This window comes from Balaenoptera musculus, chromosome 5 (genome assembly GCF_009873245.2).
Source record: "Balaenoptera musculus isolate JJ_BM4_2016_0621 chromosome 5, mBalMus1.pri.v3, whole genome shotgun sequence".
In the NCBI taxonomy this organism is placed as follows: domain Eukaryota; kingdom Metazoa; phylum Chordata; class Mammalia; order Artiodactyla; family Balaenopteridae; genus Balaenoptera; species Balaenoptera musculus.
Window position 1 is genome coordinate 28296133 of NC_045789.1, and position 19762 is coordinate 28315894.

General features: G+C 38.9%; 1 protein-coding gene across 5 annotated transcripts in view; it reads right to left on the reverse strand.

Moving 5' to 3' along the window:
* SLC10A7 (solute carrier family 10 member 7) overlaps positions 1-17642 on the reverse strand; it is a 253249-nt gene extending 235607 nt beyond the window's left edge. For 3 of the 5 annotated variants that reach the window (XR_005020096.1, XM_036853916.1, XM_036853917.1), the window contains exons 1-3: positions 17305-17592; positions 11359-11441; positions 5045-5181 (exon numbers count right to left, since the gene is read on the reverse strand). Coding sequence is in view for 4 of the 5 variants with exons in the window: in XM_036853916.1 (XP_036709811.1) it covers positions 5045-5181; positions 11359-11441; positions 17305-17404 (320 nt within the window). In the remaining variant the exon portion in view is untranslated. Of the gene's footprint in view, positions 1-5044; positions 5182-11358; positions 11442-17304 lie in introns of all 5 variants that reach the window. The other 2 variants (XM_036853914.1, XM_036853915.1) reach the window with 2 other exon arrangements.
* Positions 17643-19762: the final 2120 nt, after the last annotated feature.

Genomic DNA, 19762 nt, shown 5'->3' on the forward strand with positions numbered 1-19762 from the left:
ATAGTCAGTTATTTTCAGGTATCTTTTCCTTACATTTTTTATAGGAAGGTTTTTGGCAAAAATAAAACTTTAAAACCTCTTGCAGATTCTTTTCCACATAACAGCAATTCTCAAACTTTCATCTCATAAATGACATTTTCATGCTGTTGTAATATCATTATAAAAATAGGCATGACACAATCATGTACTTCTTAGATTCAGACCCTATAGAAAATTCTAGTGTCTATTCTAAATTTGGTTTTTATTAAACTATGTGTATACTCCCAAGATCGTGACAAGAATTCTATTCTCTTAGTTTAGAATAGAAAACACATTGCATGACAAGCAAATGAAATTATGAGTAGTAAATCCAAGTATTAAAGATAAAAAACATTCCTCAGCATTCATACAGAATATATATTCTGGGGACAAAGCCCAACTAAAGTGGAAAGTTTATACAAGGAATCAATGACACAGAGTATCTGACTAATATTTTGAATGTAGGATCACAGGTCATTTTTATTCACTTTTGTAATAATATATTGTCTAATCTTTATGCAATGAATTTATATTGGCTCTGAAGTAAGAAAAAATAAAAAGTTTTCATTAATTTTTGACTGAAAACTTAAGAAAAAAACTTATAGGGAACTTCCAGTTCAATTCACTTTAACGTGGTCTTCTTTTAAGGTCTGTGTTCCCAAGTGATGAAGTAGTCTATCTGATTATGAATTCCCAATCTCTGAGCCTTCCTTGTGATCATTACCATCAACATCACTAATATTACTGAGATTTTACCATCTGTAGTAGATACTGTTCTAGACACTTTACTCATTTATTCCTCACAAGTATTTAAGATAAATACTATTATTTTTCTCATTTTTCCAAAAACTGAAGTTAAGAAAGGAGTTAAATAATATGACCAAACTCACAAAATCACCTATCTTGGGTTAAACTTTTATTCTGTAATCCAGGGCTGAAGCCTTACCATGGCCTACCCCTCCAGGCTCTCTGCCTTCTGGCTTCTCTACCACCAATACAAGGAACAGGTCCTCTCAGGTATTTTCAATCTAACTTTTTCCATCTTTCCCTCTCATCTGGCCTCTTCCCCTCTATGTACAAAGAAGGAGAGTTCTCCATATCTTAAAAAAAAAATCTCTAAGATATATACTGAATACATATACTTTCTACAGGTAGGACACTACACAAGGGTATAAAAAAAAGTATAAGACATCATTCCTGCCTTCAAGGAGGCAGAATATTCAACACACAAATGTAGGTAACTAACCTCAAAATTAGTACTGTTGCCTCCTCAGGATGTAATCATACTTTTTCCACTGTGGCTCACTGTTGTGCTCTACCTCCATGACCCCAAAGCTCATTCTCTCTTTACTCCCCTGGAATCTGACTTATGTCCCTTCTAGTAAAAGCAGTAACCTTATAAGTAACCAGCAATCTCTCAATCATCAAATCCAACATCCTTTTCCCTATATTCATTCTCCTTACCTCCTTGCTTCTCAAAGCACTCTATTCTCTTGGTTGCCATAGTACAGTATCATTCTAATTTATCTCCTGTCTTTTAAACCAGCCCATTCAAGTTTTTTCCTGTCTTCTTCTCAATATTATTTGCAAATCTGAATCTATATGAATACTTACAAATTTCTATTGCTAACCCTAACCTCCATTCCCAAATCCATAGCTGCCTATGACTGCCACCATAAACAAAACATGTCTAATGTTGAATTTATGTATTTTCTAAGAAATCAATTTTGCCTCTCAATTAACCTATTTCTGCCAATGGGACAGTTTTTTTCCTAATGATCCAGTCTGAAACTTTGGAGTTAAGTGGAGCTCCACTCACTCTTAATAAACCAAACAATCACCACAACCAACTTTCCATTCCTTTCCATGACTGTTGTCATTATCCCCCTTCAGATGCTTTTCGCCAAGTCTGGACATTTCTAAACGCTTACTCAGTGCTCTCTCTACCTTCACTCTTCCTCTTTAACACAGCAAGGTAAGGAGTGTGTGCTCAGAATACATTTATCTCAGTGATTTAAACAGGATCTTGATGTAGAAGTCGGCAATTCCCTCCAGTTAACATACTAAGTGTGTACTCTCAAACTGCGAGGGGAAGGGAGAAAAAGTGAGTGAGGAAGAGCTTTCTCTAAGTGAGGTAGACTAAGTTTGTACTCCATTAAGTTTAATATCCTGAGCTGAGAATTGTATGCTTTTTTTTTATTTAGCATACTGTGATTACAAACTCTACTCTGCTCTGCTTATATACCCAGGACAATACTATCAGATAATCTTCTTTAATGACCATTTTTTAGCATGTGGTTCTCTTGTTTAGCACATTTAAGAACTCTGCATCATCTACAGATTCAAACTCAAACTCCTCAGCCCAGTAGTTCCAGTCTCTTGCAACTTGGCCTTAAGGAAACTTTTTATCTTTGTCTCCCACTAATGTCTCATGTTTGAATTCTCTTCTTTAGGAGTACACAACCCCTGCTGAACCTCTTCCCCTTTAACTGATTACACCACTTATCTAACAAATCATATGCTGCCCCATTTTATTGGTTACTGTTTTATATATATGTATATATATCCTACCTATCCAACTAAATTGGAAGTTCCCTGAATACAATGAAAATGAGTTAATATCTTCCAATTTCTTGAGTGCTCTATACAGGGCAGATACTTGGTAAATACTGGTTCTTTATATGCATCATACCTTGTTGCTCTAAAATGATGTCATCACATTTATGTAGCATTTTACGCTTTCTGGTGAAATTTTATGTTCATTCTCTCAAACTCAATCTGGCCAAAACAGCACTCTTGATTTCCCGCTCTCGTCCCAACCTATTTCTCTCCCAGCTAAGAAAATGATGCCGTCAATCAGCCAGTGGTTCATACCCCAAATCCAGACTCCTCCCTGGCCTTCTCTCTCCACAACCTATCCAGCCATGGATACTGAGAGCCCTAATTTTAAAATATATCCTCCATACATCCATTTCTTTCTTCTGAGCTGCTCCCTCATCACACTAGCCTACAAGCTGGTCTCCTAGTTTTCTCTCAGGCTCTTCTACTATCTATTCTTCATACAGGAACTAGAAGAATCATTTGCAAACATAAATCAGAACCATATTACTCTCTCATTTAAATCCCTCCTGTAGCTTCCTGCAGCACTCAAAATAAAAACTGAATGCTTTACAAGCCTACAAGGCTCTGCATGACCAGGGTCCTATCCATCTTTCCAACCCCAAGTCACATTATTCGTCCTCTATATCATTAGGCTTTGGCCATCATTTTCACTTTCCTGACCCTAGAATACACCAGGCTTGTTCCAGTCCTTACACATTTTGTTTCCTTTACCTAGAACATTCTGCCCCCAGAACTCTGCAGTCTAAATTAATCACCAGCCTGTCCCCTCAACCATCCATATCACACAGTTTTACTTCAGATCACTTATCTCTATCTTGATCATCTATTTACTTATTTATTGACAATCACACCTAGAGTGCCCTTGACATGCAAAACTAACTTGCCAATTTTGTTCACTGTTGTTTCTCCAATACCTATGATAATTCCTGGCATATAGAAGGAGCTGAATAAATGACTTGAATAAATGAATGAATAAGTGATCTCAATTGATATCCCCACAGCATTACTAAGCAGGCAATAAAAGTATGATTATCCTTACTTTATACACAGGGAAATTGAGGTTCAAGACTATTCAATGACTTTCCTCAAAGTCACATAGCAACTTAGGGACAAGGTCAGAATGCAATCTTTAGGCTTTAAGTTCAGTGTAATAGTTGTTATACCATGATGCTAAAATGTGGTTAGTTTTAAACCACTTCAAATAATTTTTAAAAATCATTAAATCCTTTTAACAAACATGGCAACATTTTAAATGGGAGAAAAGATTCTAATAAAAAACTATTGCTCTATTTACAACAGTCAGGACATGGAAACAACCTAAGTGTCCATAGACAGATGAATGGATAAAGAAGATGTGGCACATACATACAATAGAATATTACTCAGCCATAAAAAGAAACAAAATTGAGTTATTTGTAGTGAGGTGGATGGACCTAGAGACTGTCATACAGAGTGAAGTAAGTCAGAAAGAGAAAAACAAATACCATATGCTAACACATACATATGGAATCTAAAAAAAATTTTAAAAAAAAGAACCTAGGGGCAGGACAGGAATAAAGATGCAGACGTAGAGAATGGACTTGAGGACACGAGGAGGGGGGAGGGTAAGCTGGGACGAAGTGAGAGAGTGGCATGGATACATATACACTACCAAATGTAAAATAGATAGCTAGTGGGAAGCAGCTGCATAGCACAGGGAGATTAGCTCGGTGTTTTGTGACCACCTAGAGGGGTGGGATAGGGAGCGTGGGAGGGAGATGCAAGAGGGAGGAGATATGGGAATATACGTATACGTATAGCTGATTCACTTTGCTTTACAGCAGAAACTAACACACCATTGTAAAGCAATTATACTCCAATAAAGATGTTAAAAAAATAAATGAAAAAAATAAATGAAAAAAATAACATGAAAAAAAATCTATTGCTAATTCAATTATCCTATCAAACATAAAACAGAACAAGTGAAAAAGTAAATGTTTGTCCCCTCTATATATTTTTTCTTTCCTATGCATTTTAAAAACACATATTATAGTCAGCCAGTATCTGTATACGTTTGGTAAGATATAGAACACAAAAGGTAAAGCACCCAATTGACAGCCTACATTACACACATGCACACAGACCTTACATCCTGTAGTGCCTTCCATTTTTCTCCCAACAGAAAATTGTCTCTCCTAGAACATTATCATTTAGCAAGAGTGTATATTTTAAGATTCTTGTTATAAAATTCTTTAATGAAGTTCCTTGGTGAAACACTATCACTTTAAAGAATAATAATAATGTTATAAGTGTTTTTATTTCCTTATATGACACATAAGCCCTTTTGTGTATAGTTGCCACAGAAATAATAATGTTACTAAAGATACCCCATTAAAAGTGGACCCTTCAAAATATTTAAACATACCCTTTTAAAAGCCATTCATTGATGGGTGTGATTGACAAAAGCTGAAGAAAAAGCCATATTGCTGCTGGGAAGAATGCAAGTGTAAAGATCTGAATAAAAAGATGTAGTTTTATATGCACCAAAGCACTTGTCAGCTCCTGTGAAAATGAAGGACACAAAATAACAAAGGTAAGAAAACTATTTCTGAAGACAGACTGCTACCAAAACAACATCACATGAATTAGGTTTTTTTTAAATTGAGATATAATTGACATATAACATTATATTAATTTTAGGTATACAACATGAACATTCATTGTGTATACTGAAAAATGATCACCACAATAAGTCTAGTTAATATCCATCAATGTGGAGTTATTTCATAGCTAAAATTTTTACCTATAAGCATATGCATAAGAGACAGACTTTAAGAAAAAAAAAGTTGTTCATGATAAAGTATTTTTCTATAAAATTTCTGAAGCATTCTAATTTCTTTCAAATACAGTATACCCCAACAATTCAGATTTGTAAAATTCTGGAACAGGACTAAGCTAACTACCTTTACACTAGTATAGATTTCAGAATTGTTGACACTGCAAACAAACATGTATGTTTAACTATTTAAAACAAACTCTTGTTTAAAAATTTTGGCAGGACCTAGAATTTTAATTAAATTTGATAATTAACCTCTGTTCATTACACCAGACCTAGCAAGGCCTCAATTTGGCAAGATGTTACTAAATCTACACACAAATCATAATTTTTAAAAATGTTTTCCCCAACAATATTCTACAATTCAAAAGGGCTTTTTCCCCAAAATCTACTCACTAGATTTCTTTATTAACATTTACTGAATAGCAGCTCTGTGCCATGCTCTGAGCTTGCCACTTTATGTATGTTATCTCATTTAATCCTGAAAACAACCCAGTTAGGAAGGTATTATTATCCCTATTGTACTGATGAGGAAATTGAGATTGAGAGTGAAGCTCAGAATCAAACCCATTTCTGGCATTCTATCAAACCCACTCACTCCTGCTTCTCCCACCATGTCACACCACTGCCCCAGGAGAGAAAAGATTTGCACGAATCATGACACACCAGGCACATATTGTAAGTCTCACAGCTAAAAAAGGATACTCCGGTAAACTTTGGGATTTCAATATGTACAAACCAACAAGCGTTTACATTTGAATTTCTTTGAGTTATGTGGTTATTCAGCAAAAATAAAACAAATTCAGAAAGTAGTAGAATATAAAACATGCAGGCAGTCATTAAACACATTCAAAGTTGCCAGAGATTCACTGGTTTATAAACATAGCACTGTCATGTCCCCCACCTCCCTTAGTTCAAGTAAGTCATGAACTAGCCTCAGAGACATTAGCCAAAGTTCATGGTGTGATAAACAGTAGGTTAATGCAGACTCATTCACTGGTCACCACTTTCTGCAATCTGTCTCATTAGCTCCCACCATTAATCTCCCTTCATGTTACACAGCAGTTCCAGTTTAATCACATACGTCCCTAATGGCATCTATGGAACTTCTGGAAATCTGGGTCTAATGCAGGGCAACTGGAAAACACTGTGCAGACTGAAGGCCACACTGGGTCCATGGATCAGAGCTAACATAAAAGGAGCCATCTTTACAATGAACCAGAAGTTGCACCCCAGCGAAAACTTGAGCACCAGTAGTTCCAAGAATTCTCAGCAGTCTTGAAACCAAATCTCACTCAAATACACTCAGAGGCATTCTTAAATAACCAAATAAATATCAGTGGGTTTTTTATTTTCAAAAAATGAAAATAAAATGATTAGCCAGAAGGCAGTAACAAAGGCATTTGCATACACTTCTCATAGGAATATAAAACGCTGTTAACTTTTCTGAAAAGGAATTTGGGAGAATATCTCAAGGACTATAATAGGATTCATATTCTTGGACCCTGAAATTTTATGTCTAGGCATTTCTCCTAAGGATATAAAAAGTGGTTACAAGCATTTATATATAGAATTGGTTGATAGTCACAGCATTATCTATTACAGTAAAATCTGGAAACAGATTTTAAACTTATATGTCCAAAAGTGAGGAAATAACTAAATAACTTAAGGTAGCAACAGAGTGTTAAGAGCTATTAGAAACTATGTTAAAACTGTGTAGACAAGGATGTAGAAGTTCAGGGTCTCTCCCTACTTAACCAACAGGTGTCTCATTGGCACAGCCTACGAGTCCAACCTAGCAACTCATTCCTTCAGGCGGCAAACACTTACCCAGCACCTGCCTCCTTTCTAGGTACTTGGACTATCTCTCACAACTCAAACTTCACATATCATCTGACCCAGCAATCCTACTTCGAGGAATTAATCCTTCATACATATTCCCAAATGTAGGAAATGCCATATTTTTAGGTTATCCTTTGCAGAATGTTTATAATAGCAAAACCCCATAAGTTACCTAAATGCCATTCAAGAGAAGATGAGGAAAATATATCAAGACACATTCAAAAATGGAATATTTTTCAGCATCCAAAAAGAAACAGGGAGTTTTTTACGTGTTGATATGAAACAACCTCCAAGATATGTGTTTTGAGTAAAATAAGGTAAGGTGGCAAACGGTATAAAACACCACAGTTTGACAGGGGCAGGGGGTGATACACATATGTATGTTTTGCATAGACTATCTCCAGAAAGATACACAGGAACTGTTAACATTGGTTGCCTCCAGAGACGAGAACTGAATATTTAGTAGAGGGGTAAAAAGAAGACTTCTCATCGTATATACTTTTGTACCTTTTGATTTATGTTCATAAAAGTAAATAAAATATAAATTATCTTATTTTCAAATATGAAGAAAAATTAAATGAAATATATTACATGGAAAATTAGTATTATACACTGTCATGTATTAAAAATAAAATTGTATGTGTGTATGTATGTGTATATTTATGCAAGTATGTGTATACATATATACACATATATACATATATACAATTTTTTAAATATTTTATTTTTAAAGTAGTCTCTATATAAAAAATACGTTTAGGGAAAAATGGGCTAAAATACACACAAATGTTAATAGCAGTTATTTTTATTCTTTCTAATCTTTCTACATGGGGAAAGACTACTTTTGTAATCATGAAAAAAGTTATAAAAAATAAAATGTGGTTAGAAAACACTAGTTGATCTGAAAAATGACAGTAGAAACAACTGATATTGTATCAAAATAATGGAACAGTAAAGAACCCAGCAAAATGAATCACAAGGGGCCACTATGTTGGGTCCTCAGGGGCCTCTTGACAACAGGCAAATAACAGACAGGAAGTGTTTCCAAGAAAGATTTTCAAGACTGTCACAAAAACCCAGTGTTCTATATTTTCTATATCTTCTTCATACAACCTTAAAGATAAAATAAGCTTGCCCTGGAAAAGAAAAAGCAAGTAAACACTATAAAATTCAAAATAGTATTATTCCATACATATCCATGTAGAATTGAGGGCCACATACTCAAATAAATACCATCATGAATAATTGAAGAGTTGATTCCACATGACATTTTATTTATTCACATGTAATACAGGTCGAATTCCATTAAAATAAACTTAAGGAGATACTCCGCATACCAGGGCCTCACTGACAGCATCAAGAATCGCTTAAAATCAGAGGCTCTGACTGGGACTTAGAAATATTTTCATTACATACCAATTTCCCTCCTAACCCTTATTTGACCTTTATTGGATTTGCTTTCTGAGAGTCAGCCTCATAGCTCTGGGCTGGAGACAAGCAGCAAGAGCCTCAAGTTTAGAATTTGCTGTATTTATTTCTAAGCTGATGGGATTTTTAAAAAATGATCTGTTTAGGAAAATAAAGGAAAGCCGGTATATTCTGGCCTAGTGGGGACCCTTTTCAGGCCCGGAGTTTCCTGTTCATCTTTGCTTCTGTGTCGAGCCAAGTACAAGTGCACAAGGTGGCAGTGCCTTGTGGCCACAGGCGCTAAATAGGTACTTGTTTAAATGAGATTGGTCTTATCACAGTCTCTTAAGTAACAAATCCTCTGAAACTGTAGGTCTGAATTTAGCTAAATATGAAATATACTTCGAATGTGACCTTATTTCATTTCACTACAACAAAATTTCAGAAACCATTTCAACAGGTATGTCACAAACTAGAAATCAACAGTCATAAAACCGAAGATTTAGCATTAAATGATTTAGCATGCTTTTTAGCATGAAGTATTAACATAGAGTCCTTTATAACTTTAATAAATGAACAAAACAAATTTTAGAATACACATCATTACATCAATGTATAAGTAATACTACATGAAATGTTCACTATAAATCAAACTTGAGTGGGGCCAATGTAAATGCTTTCAAATAAACGCAAGTTAATTATAACCTGCTGTCTCCTGTGTGCAAAAATGCACTGTTCCAGGACCTAACAGGATACAAAAATAGTAGTCCGAGCTGAAATTAGTTTAAGATTGTTAACTAGAAAACAAATAACAAGAAGTTCACTACCTCCTAACTTACAACTGTTTGGTTGCCCGGGAAATTAACAGGGCTTAGAGATGGCTTAACATTCCATCATGATGCAATCTAGGGCATCTTAAGTTAAACGGATGTTGAAAATGACTTAATGTTGTATTAGTTTGTAAAGGGCCTTTAACATGGAAGAAGTGGCTTTGATGGCTACTTAGATACCACAATAAAGCACAGGATCAAGGCATTTCATCGTTAGATCCAAATTAGCTGGATGATTCTGAAGGTTTCCTAGGTGCTTACAGAAGAATTCGGTCCTTAGAGAAATGCTGGTAAGTATGACATTCTTCCTTCTTCAGTTCCTCCATCCCGCAAAGTTGGCTGCTTGACAGAATAGCATTAAGCAAGAAGCTAAAGGAGTGAGAGAATCAAATCTTGCCGGATTTCCCATGGCATAAAGAACAGCTGGAGCCATTAAGCAGCCATCAGGGGACGTAGTTAGAGCAACGTCCCAAGTAGAGGACTCGGGTAAGGCAGCTGTTCCACAAAGAGCATCAGCCAAGGCCAGCAGGAAGACCTCCAGGGAAGATCAGTCCAGCACCACGGGAGTGGCAACTATCTTTCTGTATCACCGGGTCTCACATTTCAGAACCAGTAGGAGAACTCAGGTGTTGACAGAAAAAGCCTGGGCCCCCTTCAGCACTAATCATAGTCCTTTCGTGGCAATATAATTTCCAAAAACTAGAATTCAACGTATTTAGGAAATCCCGTTCTAGGTCCGTTTTCAAAAGAGCAAGTAATTAGTGAGAATATTTCAAATTCTTGAGACAAAATTTCTCAGACACTACACGGGGATCCCATTTACATCAAAAATGCCCCATTGATAAGATTTATACCAACCTGACAACTACAGAATACATAAATTTAGTAAAACCATGCTTTTTCCACGTCACTACTAGGATGGTCAAAGAAGAAGGTAACTAAATTTGGTCTTCATTCAAAGCACACTTCAAAGAAAATAAACTTAAAATAAATAAAGGCAAGACATAATGCTGAAACAAATTTTACAGCCATTTCTAAAAAAACCCAAAATCCTGACATAGTACGATTTCCCTATCTACATAAGAATAAGCATCTTAGAATGACAACTTTAGAAACTCAACGTAATTTCTTCAAAAGTAAATAGGTATTTTCTCCTCTTTTTTTCTTCTACTACAATTCAAAAGAGAATCATAAATTCTACGCATTCCTCTCTTGGATGTAAAAATGCCTGGATTTGTTTAATTCTATAAGAATTCCATATTTAGTGACACCTAGATCAGTAAATAACATTACCTGTGTGTCTTCATAATAGATTGTGGCTTAGTATGAAAAATTCCAGCATTTCTCTTAAAACATTTATTAATACGTAACAGATATACCAGCAAAGAATATACTTTTAAAAAAATTAGTTAAAAATTATAACATAACAAGCATCACTTGAGCAGCATAGGTCCTAGAAGCAAAAGATGATCCACAAGTTGTGGAAACCTAACTAAACATCAATAGCTCCAGTGTGCCTCAGTGCCACTATAGTGACCACCACAATCTGAGGAAGACCTGAAGTAGATGTTTCAGTTCAGTTGTTGTACTGAAAACATAACCGCTATAAACACACCCTTATTCTCCATGCCGCCCAGCTATGCAGTATCTATAATACATAGGTACAAAATGCAAGTCCTTTGCTGCAGTCCAAATTCTCTTCTGTGATAGTGAAGCTTCAGACAGTACCTACACACGGCTTTACAAAAGGAATCTGAAATTTCAAGAGTAAGCACGAATTAAATTTTTCTCCCTGCTTTTCATGTGCCCCATAGTTGACAGTACCTCCGTATTTAATGATAATCCACTGTTAAAGAATATTGTTGCGACAGCAATGTAGGAGACAGTTATTTCTGGCATCAGTGGTCCTAAAGAGAGAGAAATGAGTCACTGTTAGATAGGCATTTCCTGTAGATAACTTGATATGAAAGGAGAATCCATTTGAGGAGAATAAATGGTACTTTAAATCTCAGTGTCGCCGCTAACATACTAATGTCCTGACAGAGTTAAGTGTTTTCTGTGATGCAGCCTAACTCCAGAGAGGATTTTCCAGAAGGCGAAGACCATGGTTGTCCAGTGCAGCACAGTATCCTCAGAGCAGAAAAATGAAAATAAATGCTGCTCTCACACGGGAGAGCAAATAGGCCACATTTTTCCATATTAGGTCCTCTAATTTTATCTGCCATAGTAAATGTTGGCTCTGCCGACATTTTGATTTCTGAATTCTAGCCACCAGAGTAATTTCTGGGGAAAAAAATTTCTGTTGTTTGAAGCCACCCAGATTGTGGTAATTTATTGTGGCAGCGCTAGGAAATGAACACATTCCCTCAAGCCAAACAACAGGACCACATCATGGTTCCTCCATTGCCTGTAACCCTCCACCGTGCCAATAGATACTGCTCAGCAAATAAGACCAAGCTGGGGAAAAATCACCACTCAGTCAGTCAACAAATATTCATTGAGCAACCACAATGCTACATTTTAGGCATTTGTAGCACATCAGTGAATAAAAGAAACAAAGAGCTCCTCAAACACTGCAGTACCTAAGTGTCCATAAACAGATGAATGGATAAAGAAGATGTGGCACATATATACAATGGAATATTACTCAGCCATAAAAGAAACGAAATTGAGTTATTTGTAGTGAGGTGGATGGACCTAGAGTCTGTCATACAGAGTGAAGTAAGTCAGAAAGAGAAAAACAAATACCGTATGCTAACATATATATGGAATCTAAGAAAAAAAAAAAAGGTCATGAAGAACCTAGGGGTAAGACGGGAATAAAGACACAGACCTACTAGAGAATGGACTTGAGGATATGGGGAGGAGGAAGGGTAAGCTGTGACAAAGTGAGAGAGTGGCATGTACATATATACACTACCAAACGTAAAATAGATAGCTAGTGGGAAGCAGCTGCATAGCACAGGGAGATCAGCTCGGTGCTTTGTGACCACCTAGAGGGGTGGGATAGGGAGCGTGGGAGGGAGACACAAGAGGGAAGAGATATGGGAACATATGTATATGTATAACTGATTCACTTTGTTATAAAGCAGAAACTAACACACCATTGTAAAGCAATTATACTCCAATAAAGATGTTAAAAAAAAAAAGATAATTATGTGAGGTGAAGGATGTGTTAACTAACTTGATTGTGGTAATCATTTTGCATATTTAAAATCATCACATTGTACACCTTGAACTTATTCAATGTTATATGTTAATTATATCTCAATAAAGCTGGAAAAAAGAAAAAAAAAACACTGCAATACATTCTTCTAGATACCTGGCATTTACTCAAATCATTTTGCTGTGATCTGAGAAAAGGCAGCAAAAGGGAGAAGGCAGGGAAAGAGGCATTACACTTCAGGGCAGTGAAAGTGGTTCAAAACTTAAAAAGAAGTACATTTTTCCCCCCATACTTGTGAGTGAATCTGTCTCAGCTGCTCACACTTCAAAATAATATTTCCTCAAAAGCTGAGGAAGGCGATTCAGGAGCAGATTTGAAAGTCAAGGAATCTGGCTTGTTTTGGAAGTAAATGCCTTCCAGGAATTTTTAATATCCTGTTTGTTTTTTTTCAAACTCATATCCTTTTTCTTTTCCTCCAACCCCTTGCTTTTTGTGAGACCCATTTTTGTCAACTGTGCTTCCATCCACAGTGGTACCCCAGATTTCCTCTATAGGATGGGTTATAGTTAGCAGTATATTTGCAAGCAAGAGCTAGGCGATGTGTCCAAAGATGCATCTCCATAGCAAGCACATGGCATTGACTTAGACCACATGTTTCTTTGGGGCAGCTAAAGCATCTACCTTAGCTAGCCAACAACTGGATTTTTTAAGAAGGTAACTCTTCCTACACTCCATGCACATATATATATAAATACACATGGCAGCTATTAAGTAACTGGCATAATTCAGTGGAATGATTCCTTACTTTGAATGTTTTAAATCCTAGAGACAGGGTATACTGTTTATTTTTATATTGCTTTTTTTGTATTAGATGCACATCCAGATAACTAATCCAAGAAAGGACCTGGTGAGGCTCTTCCAGGGCTACCTACGATGTATCTTTTTAAAAGGGAAGGAGGAATTAATTCTGATCTGGGGAAACCTAAGGCCCCTTTGAGACAGCTGCTAATGGATTGCCCACGGTGTGAATGAATGCAGAACTAGAAGCAGGCAGGGCTGAAATAAAAAGCTGGTAAATATTTGCACAGAGGTGAGAGTTGAAACTACGCTATGAAATGGTATGTGGCCCCTCTCCAAGGTAATGATTACATCCTCCAAGTCATGAAAATAACCAGATTCAGATCTTGAGAAGGCTACAAAGTGCAAAGTGGAAATATAAGTTTTAACTCTTCCTTAAACCAAAGCAAAAAAAAAAAAAATGTTTATCAGTGAAAATGGAATCGAGTAGCAACATCAAAAGAAAAATTGGCCGTAAAAAATGAAGCGATTTTAGGACTTCAAACCCATGTTTTTTAATGTGGGAGTGGAGTGTGGGGAAAGAAGATGATCTGGAATGTTCAGGAATGCAAGGAACTATTACTGTTTTATCAAATCTACTTATCATCTAGTAAATATCATTCCTAAACCTAATCTAAGGTATTCATGCTAATATTCTTAAGTTTATACAGTAGCATGTTTCTGGTTATGTTTTCTTAATGCAAAAATGAAGCAATTTCCTTTTTAGGATTTATGTCTTATTAATGGCAAAAATGTTAGTTAAGATGCAGGTAGAAATGAGACGCTTAATCTGTACTTCCAAAGAAGTAAGCCTTTCTCTTGGAGAATGAATGGCACAGTGTTGAACTCTGGTAAACTCTAAGATGTGCATAGCTCAGGGCTCCCCTGGGTGGAAATGAAACAGAGTATCTACACCTCAGGATCTACAATTTACATCTCCTGTGGCTCTTTACTTTCAACCTTCTATATATTTTAAAATGAAATGTAACTGAGTAAAAAGAACAGGGAACTAAAAATTAAATTTTCCATGCTAGTACCTGTTATACTTTTTCCCATATGGAAAGTCATTCAACCTCTCTCACTTCAGGGTTCCTACCTCTATAAATTTCCTGCCATACATAACGCACCCACTGGCTATAAAGGTTGTTTTTAAAGGGAGGGCAGAGCAAAGGTGTGATCCTTTAAGTGTAGAAGTCTTACACTTCAAAATAGAGTCATTAAGGTATTGATCCAGGTAAAGGCGAAGTGAGCATCTTAAGTTGAAAACAATCAAAACTTTCTACTGAAGAGAAAAGAATGTCTAGAAAACTGTTCGACTGAAAATTGTTCAGTCAATGTGAGCACATTAAAAATGCACACGCATTCTAGTGTACAGACTCAAAAATGGAACTTCTGACTAAAAGTGACAAGCAAAAAGAGGTGCTTTAGATCATTCTGTAGAGCAAAAGAGGACAGACCACTCTCAGCCACCATTACTCTCCTTGTTCCCAGATTTTTCTTGTTTTAACTGATGGGGTCAAAGTGTTATTTGGTACTATTAGGAAGTTTGTTTTTATTGAAGAAGTTTTACAGGTGGGAAGGTCAACTGAAGTACGAAGAACTTAGCCTGACAGCTTATATATGAAATCCCAAACAATTGTTTGTTTAACTTTTGTTTTTAGAAACAGTAACTTTTACACTTGGACAGATCTCAAAAAATCACATGAATACACGGTTGTCTAATATTACCTGATTCTGCTCAGCTTCTTTTGGCCTAAAAATCAGGGCATGGAAACCGTCTTTATTACAGAGAGCCTTTCTTTATAACGGTTATTCATTTTTAGTGATTTTTGCCAAGAATATTTGGATGGATGTTGCAACTGGTATGAAATAAAGCGGAATCCTGGTCCCCAGTCCTTCCTCTTCCCTAAGCTAGCTAACCTGACCTAGGGTGAGTCACATGACCTGAGGTCTCAGTATCTTCAGCTGTAAAAGAAGCATGTTAGCTTAAAATAAAGTTCCCTCAGCTCTTAAGTCTCCTCTTTTATAATTAAACAAACAAATGAACTCTCCTAGATCAATGGCATAAGGACTAGTGAAAATGGGAAACAATATTTCTAAGATACAATAATTCCCAAAACTTCAAGAAGCAGAGTCTGAGGGAACAAATAAGATTACAGAATCCATCTCACACGCACCACTGTGGGGAAGCCCTAGGGAAATGATTCAGCAATCGACAGCTCTCCTTCCCACTGAGCAGCCTAGGAATATAAGAGAAAAGGAATTTTACCAAACCTAGTCTCTGCAGATCTCAACTTAAAGATCACACATCACCTGTAATTTCACCTTAACACTGAGCGAATCAGAGATCTAACCCTAGAAGCTATAAAGTCTGCAAGTGAAGCTAGTGAAATGTACATTCCAGATCACCACAAAGACGCTCTCTAACATTCTTACTACCTGGCTAGCTGCAGGGACAGGGGAACTCATTGGACAGAACCTAAATACCAACCTTCACAAGTTTCCCCAAAGCTCACAGAGAAACTATGTCAAATGAGAAACTGGTATCTTCAGCGGGGTAACCCCAAACAGCTTTACTCTCACAGTTACCCACCCTCCACATTTTGTACTAAGTTGAACATAGAAGAAAAGAACATAAAATAAACCAAAAAGTTTGAATCCCCACTACCTTTGTCCAAAAAATTCCTTTTAAATGTTCTCTGAAGCTACCTCTAAATGGAGGTATTGAGGGTAGGAGGGTAGAAAGAACCACTGTTCTCCTGAGAGATCATTTCATTCACTTCCATCATGTTTGAACAAAAAGGTTCAAATAACTTCAAGTATCCTCCTGACAGCTTCCTAGCATAAAGATTGTGTGTGCTCACTTCGGTTCTTATCTGTCCTTGCATGTGTAAAACCTGTCAATAAGCGTGAAAATTGCTAAACAAAGTCAAACAGACAATGAACTGAAGAAATTCAATTAATGTTTATGGGACATGATTGTCTAAGGGTGGGAGGAGGGGGTCGGGGGGCATGAAAGGCTAACGATATTTCCAGTCGTTTCCACCAGTGCCCATCCACACATGACAAGGATCCCACAATTCAGAGATCTGAGTGTGATTTTTAGCCCGCCTACATTTCCGTGCCAAAATACACACTACACATGGTCTAACACAGCCTGGATCTGTGAGACTGCTAAAGGTAGCAATTGAGTCCCGGCAGCACAAGGAAGCAGTTGAGTGCAACGTGTCAGTCGGTTTGAGAGTTTGTGGAACGGCAGCAACTGCAGCAAATCATCACCCTCCAACATGTGGGCCAACAAATCTGAGTTGGAAGAGGCATGGGTGTCCTTTTTTCTTCCTCCACTCCTTTTTTTTTTTTTTTTAACATGGGGGAGGGGAGTGTCGGAAACAGACAAGGTAATGGTGTCCACTCCAAGATAGATAAGGAACTCCTGGCAACCTAGTGTCCCTTGGGATAGGATGCTACTTTGAAGGCAAATAAGTTTCATTCTCGGTAACCTCACTCCTTGACACTAAGGATACTCATTGATCGTTCGCGGAAAAGGCAACCTGCGTTCAAATTCCCTTGCCCCGTTCCAAATTATAAATCCTCTCTGGGGCTGGCAAATTAAAAAATCAGCAAGAGGGCCAAAAGACACCTTGGACTGGTCAGTGCCCCTAAGAGAGGCAGACACTCCCCGATTCCAGTCTCCCCTCCTTCCCAAGACTCGCAAATTAGTTCTGAAGTGGGAATCGCGGTGGAGCATGCAGAGGTGCAGCACTTACCCCCATTCACCCCTATGGACGGCTCCAGCTTTGCTCCGGCGATCGCCAATACTATTCCAATCATGAACCATTCTTTCCTCATTCTCTCCAGTAGCCTCATGTTTGTTAGGGCGGGTGGGTTTTGTTTATTTGTTTGGCTTTTTTTCTTTTTAAGCTGCTATCGCTTAATCCCCGGGGCGTCTCCACACTTTCCACGGTCCCACCTGACATGCAGCAGAGCAAGTCAAATTGTTACTCGTAAATTAAAGACCGGGGGATTGCTCCGGCTGCTTTGAGGAGGGCTGGGAGTAGTAGTATCCAGTGACAGGAAAGTCTCACTGAGCGCCGCCATCACTACCGTGCGCCTACTAATAGACGCGCACAAGCCGCCGCGGCTCCGGCTGCGCCTCCCAACTCTCTGAAGCGGACGTTTGGGCTAGGCCGGCCGGCGCAAGCGATTGAGGAAGGGAAGCTGGCCGCCGAGTAGGACTGACAGACTTGCCACCGTCAAGACCTGTGGAACCTTAGGAATGACAGGGGCGGGGAGTGGCGTGAGGCGCCACAGCCTCCCAGCTCTATCAAGGGTCCGGCTCCAACAAACCTTTAGACACAGCCCCCCGCGCCCCTGGAATACATCCATGAAGAGACTCTTTTTGGCTTCGCCTTGAGCCTGCGGTAAGGGCTAGCGTGCGCTTGGGGCAGGGATTTCTCGGTCGGCAGCTGCGGCGGCGGGGTTCTGGTTTTTTTTCGGTGGCGAGCTTCTTCGAGGCATTACGACGCTTCCTCGACGCCGGCGTTGACGTGTACGCGGGGGGGGGGTAAGGGGAGGACGCCGTCGGTCTCCTAGTCCCGGCCCGAGCCTCTGGAGTTAGCCACGCTCATACCCCGGCGCGGGAAAGCGGCACCCCAGTGCGGGTAGCTTTAGCCCCGGAAATGGGTTGAAAATTGGACACCGAGCCGACGCCCACATACGTAGCAGCGTTGCAGCCCGGGAGGGTGGGCGGTACCCCCAGGTCGGTCATCCGCGGGTGGGCGCCGGGCCCCGACCCCCTTCGCCATCACCAGCCCCGGAGTGGGGACTGCAGAGGTTCAGCCCCCTACCGGGAAGCGGGGACCACATCTTCCTTTGGGGATGGTGGGTGGTGCTTGAGCTCCCTCCCTACCTTCCAGCGAAGCTGACGGGGGCGGGGGGGGGGGGGGGGGGGGGGGGGGGGGAGGGGGGCGAGGTAGGAGTATGAGCTGGCGAGTCTGAAGCGTGCACGCTTTCTCTTGACCCCCAGAACTTGCCCCACCCAAGCAGCAGGGCAACTGTGGGAAGGAGGTCGGGATACCCAAGGCAAAAGTGGTGAGGGACCGGGTAGAGGCAGGGCTTCTGCCTTCCATGCCCCACGTGCTAGATCCTATCCGTCCCCATTTCTCCCTTGAAGTGTTTTCTGCCAACCAATGACATTGATAGTTTCATGAAAGGACTTCCTACCCACAGACCCTGCAGGAACATCAACTCTTTCCATTATGCACCCAAATAAATCAGGCAAATGCTGTGTTACAGTTTACTAAGAACTCAGATCTATTTACAGCAGAATCAAACTCATGGAAATGATTTTTGTTTTGGTGGTTACTTAAAGGGAAAGAATACAGTGCACTGTGAATTCTGTATTAGTTTCCTGCGGATACTGTAACAGATACCTAAAACTGGAGACCTTTAAAATAATGGAAATTTAGTCTCTCATAGTCCTGGAAGCCAGAAGTCCAAAATCAAGGTGTTGGCAAGGCCACACTAACCCTGGAGGCTCGAAGGAGAGAATCCTTCCTTGTCTCTTACAGCTTGTGGTTGCTGGCATAACTTGGCTTCCTTGGCTTATGGCCACGTCACTCCAGACCTTGCATCTGTCTTCACATTGCTCCCTGCTCTTCTGTGTGTCTCCTATAAAAACATTTGTCATCAGGTTTAGGACCCAACCCGATAATCCAGAATGATCTCATTTTAAGATCCTTAACTATATCTGCAAATATCCTTTTACCAAATTAGGTAACTGTACTTTGTTGAATGGTGTCCCCCAAATGTTCATGTCAATCCAGAACCTCAGAAGGTGACCTTATTTGGAAATGGAGTCTTGCCCATGTAATTGGTTAAGATGAGCTCATACTGTGTTAAATCCAATGACTCATGTTCTTATAAGAAGGTCACGTGAAGACACACAAAAGAGACATGAAGAAGAGATCATGTGAAGATGGAAGCAGAGATTGGAGTGATGTGTCTACAAGCCAAGGAATGCCAAGGGTTCCACTTTACAACCAACCACCAGAAGCTGGAAAGTTGCAGAAGTGGGGCAACTGGAAGCTGTGGTAAAAGATTTAGATTTTATTAAACACTGTAGGAAGCCACTAAAGGAATTAAAACTAGCTAGTGAAGTCCTGTCCAGTTTTGCTGGAGAGATTACTTTAGAGGCAGTCTCTGAACAAATAGTTCAGAAGTGAC